This window comes from Dreissena polymorpha, chromosome 8 (assembly GCF_020536995.1).
Source record: "Dreissena polymorpha isolate Duluth1 chromosome 8, UMN_Dpol_1.0, whole genome shotgun sequence".
Lineage (NCBI taxonomy): Eukaryota > Metazoa > Mollusca > Bivalvia > Myida > Dreissenidae > Dreissena > Dreissena polymorpha.
Window position 1 is genome coordinate 53,852,294 of NC_068362.1, and position 8,579 is coordinate 53,860,872.

At 32.6% G+C, this 8,579-nt stretch overlaps 1 protein-coding gene across 5 annotated transcripts; it reads left to right on the plus strand.

Annotated features, from left to right (window-relative positions):
- Positions 1-601: 601 nt before the first annotated feature.
- On the plus strand, positions 602-7,557 carry LOC127842587 (uncharacterized). 5 transcript variants are annotated; one of them, XM_052372158.1, is made up of 11 exons: positions 602-705; positions 1,212-1,379; positions 1,504-1,632; positions 2,739-2,870; positions 3,351-3,455; positions 3,799-3,825; positions 4,092-4,247; positions 4,690-4,809; positions 5,331-5,429; positions 6,416-6,506; positions 6,790-7,557. In XM_052372158.1, exons 2-11 carry the CDS (start codon positions 1,220-1,222, stop codon positions 7,292-7,294), a joined length of 1,524 nt encoding a protein of 507 aa, XP_052228118.1. In that variant the 5' UTR covers positions 602-705; positions 1,212-1,219; the 3' UTR covers positions 7,295-7,557. The 5 variants fall into 5 exon arrangements, with proteins under 5 accessions (XP_052228118.1, XP_052228116.1, XP_052228117.1 ...); XM_052372156.1 differs by having other exon boundaries at positions 615-758; XM_052372157.1 differs by having other exon boundaries at positions 615-758; positions 1,516-1,632.
- The last annotated feature ends 1,022 nt before the right edge of the window (positions 7,558-8,579 follow it).

The following is an 8,579-nucleotide window of genomic DNA, read 5'->3' on the forward strand; positions in this document are numbered from 1 at the left end:
TACATTAGCGTCCCTTGTCTGAATGTCGCAACCAATTGATTTCGTCAGCAGTGTAATGAAATAAAATCTTTTCCAACAATGCTGCAGTCGGAGAAGCTGGTGAGTGTCTGGTTAACTCGAGGGAAACCCTGATTTAACTGCCCGTGCCGATCAGTTTTTTAGTTTTTAGCAGACAAGCGCGTGAAGTGTGGCGATTTGTTTTGTATTCTGTCAATTTAAAGACACTCTGCATTGGATTGGTAACTGACGGTTTTTATTTGTATTGGGCACATTGATTTGAAATGTTAACATTAATAACATTCATGTATAAGTCCAAATTTAAGAAAAAATAAACGAGGAGAGAAAGGCATAAAAGTAATCCCTATGAACATGTACTACAGGTTTATAGGTTAGTTGCTTCGTAAACCTAAAATTTATCTAACAACTCGCAATATCTTTTATAAAATCATTTAGCTGTAGGATAAATAAAGAAATGTTCAGCGTTTTATCAGACAGATATCATTGTAGTGATATGATAAATTTGATTATTGCCATTGTAAGCCGATGACATAGAACACATATAAATACACCGCTACTGATAAGCTCTGGCCTAAATGTATAAATTAACGCTTTGACAGCTTGTTTAACTTCCGCTTCATTTTATATTGCTCGTTTAACGTAAATGAACTGTTTTTCGATCTACACCAGGAGTGTTTAAAGTGAAATGTACGTAAGGGTTCTCCTTATATTTGTGGCAGTGGCCTATGTTGATGTTAGTGGTAAGTGTTTGAGTAATGCGTTATTATTTCTTCATAGTATCTACGAATGCGTATTTCAATAAGAGAAATCTAAACATTTAATGAAAGCTGTCAAATCAAATTACAGTAATTTAAAGTAAAATGAATCAGATTTAAAAATGTATGGCTTATTTTTTATCGCGAATAAGGTGAAAAGTTGAATTTGTACATGCACATGGAAACGATCTGGTTTCATAGTTAACATTTAAATCATGTTTTGATGCACAGATTCTACAGGTTAACTCAGGAAATTAATATGGCGTACGGTTATCAATTTCCTTTATTTACTCAATGTTAAAAATTGGTTTTGAATATTAGTGTGAAATATCTTCGTTAAACATTGATGTTAAAATTTGACAAACACCATGTGCTGTTCAAAGGTAACTACGGAATTGTTCTTATTTAACTACGTAAACAGCAATTTAACTGTTACAGCTCGTATCATGTGTAACTTCCATTCGCAAAGTTGGATTTATGCTATGACACAATGCCTACAACTAAGGGGCACACTAGTAGGTAAAAGCACAGAATTGTCGCTGACGGGACTACATTTGAATGGATCGTTTTGGACTGCCGACTATGCTTCATGGACTGAAACTGCCAGTAAGATGTTTGTTCTTCATTTGTTTTTACAAGCTAAAAAATAATTTTTAATTTTTAATATTAAATGCTAAACTTTATAAGTTTTGAAGTCATTGTTGAAAATGCATTTTATACTTACTAACAGTACGTTTATCAGGTTCTCCGATCGAGTGTGAATACCGAACTAAAGGCTTAATCATTCAGATCAGCCAGATAAAGTCAGGAAATTGTGACGAAATGAAGCATTACATTTGTCGCGACCACAACATGACACGTATGACAACTGTTGATTAACTGTTGAAATATTTGTTTTCATTGTTCCGCCTGTGTGTGTTTTTGGTAATCATACAATCAAATTTTGCTTACCGGTACTTCAACGCACCATACTAGTTTTGATCAATTGCGACACTTTGTCTTCCAATAACACATTTAGTTAACACAATTTTCAATTTTAGTTTAAAAATTATTTTAGCTCGATTGCATTGAAAGCCTAAGGCTTATATAAACGCTCTGGAGGCCGTTTCCTGGGCCAAGAACCAGTACTTGGTGTCTTTGGGGGAGATCTAAACAACTCTCCCACGGTTGGAATCGAACCCGTGACCTCCCAGCCGTTAGACCATATCCATTACACCACGGCGACCTTAAAATTTTAATTTTGGAAAAGTAAATGTGTTACATAAACATTTTTTGACGAACATACTTTTATGAGACCAATGTCTATAGAACTTATGAGATATGCTCACAGTTTGACAAGGCGATTTTTTTAAAGTCATAGATTAAAAAAAAAATTGTGAAATATGATTAAACAAGCCAATTTACGATCCTTCTGATAAACTTGTTAAAAATGCATGTCCGTTCATTTGAAACATATGTATTGAAATAAGAAAAAAAATTGTATAACGAATATAGAATTGAACTACCGTTCAATTTCAAAAGCCGGCGTCGTGTAGACATAGCACTCTACCTTTTGCTTTTTGAAGTTTTGGGTTCGAGCCTCAAACAAGCATATCTTTATTTTTATGTTTTCTTGTTGTTGTTTTTTCAAGCTTTTTTAAATAATAAAGTTTGTGAGTGAATTCCTTTATTGAGATTTAAAAGGGGGGAAAATCTGTGAACACGTCTCGTAAACGGCGATTCTTGAAAATAATTAAGAAATAAGTAAATATTGTTACCAAAATAATATTTACCGTTACCGAAAACAGATAAAAATGACCAGCCATGGGTTGAACTTTTTTTAAGTAGATTTAAGAAGTTAAGTGTATAAATAAAAATATGGGGAACAATTAATCCATATGTTACTCTAGTTTTTCACTTAAAACAGCGATGAAACATCAATGAATTGTAATATGCATTTAAAATGAAGACAAATAACACAATTAGAGCCGAGTGTAAAGACTGGAACCTGGAAAGAAGCGTCCAAATGTAACGAAACATACTCAGCAGCAGAAGTAGTAGAAATGACTGTTGGTGACTACTGGCTTAGAACCGCATATCAGAATTACGTGTTTACAGGTATGTTGGAGCTCGTTTGATAAAATTTATACTGCATTAAACACGTGATCTGCATGCTGTACATATGAGGTTACTGTGGACATATTACATGTATTTATGTAATTCGAGAAATTTAGCGATAAAAAAGTGCATACCCACACTCAGTTATAGTTTATATTTACATAAAAAAGAGGAATAAAAACGTCCGGCATTTGTTATCGCGCAAATGTTATGCTTGTACATGTTAACGTACATGTTTGTAACATTAACATTTAATTATTCAATATAAAGCACTCTTAATGTAGGAGTATACATCTATACGTGTCTATCCTTAAATTCTGAGATATTAAGTTTTTATACCGACCATTGCATTTCTTACACAAATGTTAATAAATTAGACATATGATTGCACTTCCTATTATTAAACAGCGAGTTTTTATCTTGTAAAATACGTTGAATGACAGACACAGCTTTAGACACAAGTTTTTGTTGTGTTTCAAGGTTACAGTAACAGAACCATTGACCGATGTGGGACGTTGTACGTTAGTGGAACATTTCAGTTTGTCAGTACCTGTTTCACTTCGCTGTATTCTTTTTGTGAAGTTGGTGAGAACCTTAAAGTCAGTATTCGATAGTACATTATTGATATTATCAAACAAACAACTCTAGTAAGCCCTCATGATGTCAGAGATATTTGATTGTATAGATCGTATGTGCTTGTTATATTTTTTTTATCTTAGGGACACTTTGTTTTATAATTATATTTAAAGCCGTATTCGCATATTTGCAACACTTTCAATGGCATCAATAGAAAGTTTTGAGCATATGAATAATATTGTGTAATTTATCTGTACAGGTATACAGTTAAACAGTTTAGTGTATGTTTTCATGCTGTGCCAAAGGTCATAATGGGTATAAATACATATATAACATGTTCATAAATTTGCAGAGAACTACAGCGGAGACTATCTTTCAGGTATCTATTTACTTTGATAAAATAATAGTTGCAAAATTATGTTTATCGTATGTTAATTTCAATTACATTAAAACAAACACTCGATTTAAATATTTTAAAAAGTAACAGAAGCTGTTTTATTACTACTTGTAAAACGTTCTCGCATTCTACAAATCATATGTAAAAATAATTTTGAATGAAAGATCTACAGCAAAGTGATATATCAAATACATGAAAAATGTTTAGAATGAACAAATTGCCAATCATTAAGTACTTTATTTTTTCAGAGTGTGGATCAACTATTATAACAAAGCAGCCTTCTTCAAATAACCCACAAACGTTTGTTTCACACAAAACAGAAACATTAACAACAACGACCATGTCAATCAACGGGGATACATCGACAGAATCTATATATCGTAACGAAAGTTCCAGTTCATTAGGTAAAAAAGCTGCCGGGAAATTCAAAATATGAATAACCTCACTAAATACAAAACTTACACTATGATGATACTCACTTATAATATTGATATTCTTTTATGTTCTTTTCATATACTTTTTTATATTTGATATTTTTATTATATATTTTTATTTTTTTGTCCAAATGATTGGTAGATCTTGTATTGTATCGAACGAAAAAGTACGTGCCAATATTTTAAAAAGGGTAAATTATAAATATGCCGTAGATTTTTTCATCGTTGATAAAGACAATATATGTGCATAACTTGATAAGGTACATACCTATCTAACAGTTCTTCAGTTACACTGCATAACCGTTTCACATGTTCTTACTTCCGGAAAAATTACACGATCGATAAATGTTTATTGGCGACATTTTAAGTTGCAGACACTTTTTAATTGTTTGAACGAATGCGTTTGTAATAGATTTCAAAACAAGAACAACGGTGCAACGAACAACAGAAACATTTACAGCAACAATAACATCAATCACCGAAAATACATCGACAGATTCAATAGTTCGAAGTCAAGCTTCAAGTTCATCAGGTAAAATAGAAGCAGCCGAGTAATAAAATACGTATATGTAGGGTTTACATACTACATCACTTATACAACTAACATCATTTCAATAGTCATTATTCATATACTTAAAATGATATTCTTTATCCTTTTATCTTTGATATGTTGATTTAATATTTATTTTTTGTACTGTAAGAGTGAAAGTCTAGTTATCGGCCGAACGTTTATTGCATCATAAGAAAAAAGAACGGGTTTTCATTTAAAAGCAGATTTATTTAAAATGTCGTAAGATATTTACATCGTTGATGTAAATAATGTATGTGCAACACTGAAACTCTGCTTATGATGTTAAAGATAGTACCATTATTTGATTGCTAAGGTACTCAGCACGGCAGTTCCATGTTGAACGATTTCTGAACAAAAACATAATGAACGCCAGATGAATCGACGTTAAATGTTTGAGACCTTTTAGTTAAAGGCACGTGTTCACTGATTGAGACATGCATTATTTTCATTTTTGGTAATAAATTTCAAAACTGAAACAAAAGTGCAAAACAACACAGAAACAAGTACAGCTACAATAATGTCAATCAACGGGAATACATCGACAGAATCTGTAGTTCATAACCATGATTCCAGTTCATCAGGTAAAATAGCAGCGGCAACGTTATACATTCTTATATGAAGCACTAACACATAACCTCACTTTAAAAAAATACACCCTATTTTATAGTAAATAATCATATATTTAACATGGTATTCTGAATGCCATTAATCTTCTATGTTCTCATTATATATTTTATGTTTTTATTGTATGCGAGAAACTTGTATCAAGCTTGTATTGCATCGAATGAAAAAAAGTACGCGATCTGTAAAAACGAAATGTATTTTAAACAACATTAGATGTTTACATGATTGATATAAACAGTGTATAATTGTAGGATGGTGAATCTCTGATATACATGTGAATGCAGTTACATTCTTGGATTGGTTAGGAAAATTAGTAACGTTTAGTACTTCACTGACGCTTAATGAACAAAATACATCCATGAGCGATAGATGAATTACAGTTAATTTGTTTCATTGCGACTCGTAAGTTAAAATCAATTGACGCATTCATAATTACGTTTTTGTAATTAATTTCAAAACAGGAACAACACTGAAAGTAAGGAAGTACGACCGAACCAAATTATTTTAAGGCATATTAAACATTTAGAAATCTTTGAAGATATATTATCTTAATAATACTGAAATTAAATGACATGCAATTTTCAAGTGTAACATTAACATGCATAAACTGTGCATGTTTTTTATTACACTTAATTATTATGTCATTTTAGCATATGAGTATTTGTTCATCTTGCGGTACAACGATTGCAAATATACAAGTTTTAGACACGTCCTTGTTGATTTTTCATTTATTCATTTTCAACCATTGACCAATCTCAAGAAAATCGTCATCAACGTCTAATGACGTGTTTAGTAAATATTATATTAACGTTAAAGTGGAAAAAGGCCTCGGCCTTTGTCGTTTTAAACTATGCGATAAAAAATATATGTAAATATATTATCGTCCATGTGTCTCAGGGAAGATAATATGTTACATTCATGTTTTATATGCATTACTTTTCAGGTTCCGCTCTTTGCATTGGTTTAGGTGTTAGCATGAGCATTGTAGTCATCGTTTTAATTACCACCGTCGGCGTTCATATTTATAAAAGAAGGTAAATACATGACGTTTTCCGAATTATACAATTTTGATTAATGTACGAATTTCTATCCCTTTTTCTTCGTATTAATTTAAAGGTATAAAAGGAATGTGTCTATTAACCTTGCGTTAACTGTAGCTATATTGGTAGCATTGTTTTCTCAACAGAAACGATTACCTGAATACTTAAGACTGAACTGTTAATGAACCATAAAGATTTAAATGCGTTTAATAGAGCAATTATTGAGCGACAAACAGGTTGCATAAGTTGTTTTTGTATTTCACTTAATATACTTCAGATATAGGAGAAAACCCGACAATTCGCAAGTGTCCGTTCACATGAACGCATTGTATGACGTAAGTTGCCAAAATAAGACGCCTAGAAAACATGAGCACAAAAATGAAAGTTATGAGTACGCAGTTCCAAATCAGCTGCGGAAAAACGCCGTAAACCGGCGTGCAGTAAAGGGTTTTGAAAATGAATTTGCTGACCTTAATGCTTATAGTAAAGCAATACCAAGGACACAAAGGAACGTGAATACGATAGATTTGCAGTCAAGAAAAGCAACTAACACCGGCTTTCCTAGTGATTCCACGGTAACAAAAGCTGAAAACGCGGCTGTAATGAGTGACGAGTATGATGATGTTAATTCCTTTGATGCACCAGATCCAATCAACATGAACGTTTACAGTCATCTTGGACGCCATGATAACGATGACGCATACGACGTCGCTTCGTATACGCAAACACATCAGTCGCAAGAAGGAATGAATGATTACGATAGACTGGATAAACATTCTTAACATAAAAAAGAACACCGAGACCTGCTTAATTAAAATAGCAGTCATTTTTGTTTTTGGTAATGTGTTTATGAGAGAAGATAATTTAAGCTTGAACAAAACCTTGAGTGTGTAAGTGTGTCATTTGAATCAACGCATATATGGAATATTGTTTATCAATACTTTGCTTTTGCTTGGAATTCTTAAGGACTGTTTCGAGTGGCGAAACCGGGAAAACCCCCAAATAATTGTGATTTTACTATTGAATATAAGGAAGTGAAAGTCCAGTTGTTTCAGCCGTATTGCATTCCCATTATACACACGTTCATGGTCGTTTATCATTTTGTCGACTCGTATTTCTTCAACTCTTTGGATAGCATAAAGATAACGAAGACATTTACGTCATATTTCTATATGCCGGGCAAAAATCGTTAATCCGAATTAACGCTCTTGATCGTCACTAAAACAATCTACGTTACAAGCAATGAGGGCACTTTTGTTTAGTCTTTACCGTCGCGTTATACGAAAATACTGTCGTTGTCCACGTATTGATATGCAGCGCATTTTTTACCAGTTAATTGAACGTCGTAAATAACGCTAAATATAGCGTATTCTAGATTATTTATCATGGGACAGTCATAAATTCATAAAATTCATAAAAATGTTTTTTAGATTGTACACTGTGATCATTTTTATTGAAATAAAATTTATCTTTAACAAATTCTTACTCGGCCCTCATTTACTGTCTTGCTGTACAATGATTATTTTAATGTTTCAAAACTGAAATAAGTGGAATTAGGGATCAGTTGACAATTTCAAGAACATGATATGTCTCGATGTCTGATAATTACACTTACTGGAACGCATATGGTAAATGTCAGTTCAGGTACAGCATTAGGCACCAAGAGTGTTCTTAAGTATCATACAGTGTACACGGGGTACGGAGTATATACTAAAAAGTACTCAGAAGTATGGTCGGGTGCCTGTAAGCGTATTTTCCGTATCCGTATCCGTGGTGCATTTTAGCATACTGAGAAGAACCCGGGGTACTTTAAAGTAGTACCAGAGCCGACAACGACCAACTGAGAATAACGTGACTTTGAGATCTCATCCTAAATCCTGGTCTTACAACACGAAACAAGATTTACATTGTAAACAAAAGTAAATGGCAATGTCAAACCTCATAAATATTCTTATGCTGATGAATACAATAGAATAAACATTATGTAACAAACAAATGAGAACATTATGTTTTTCATGTATTAAACCAATGGTTGAAAACAATACACCTATAATAGACATAACCACG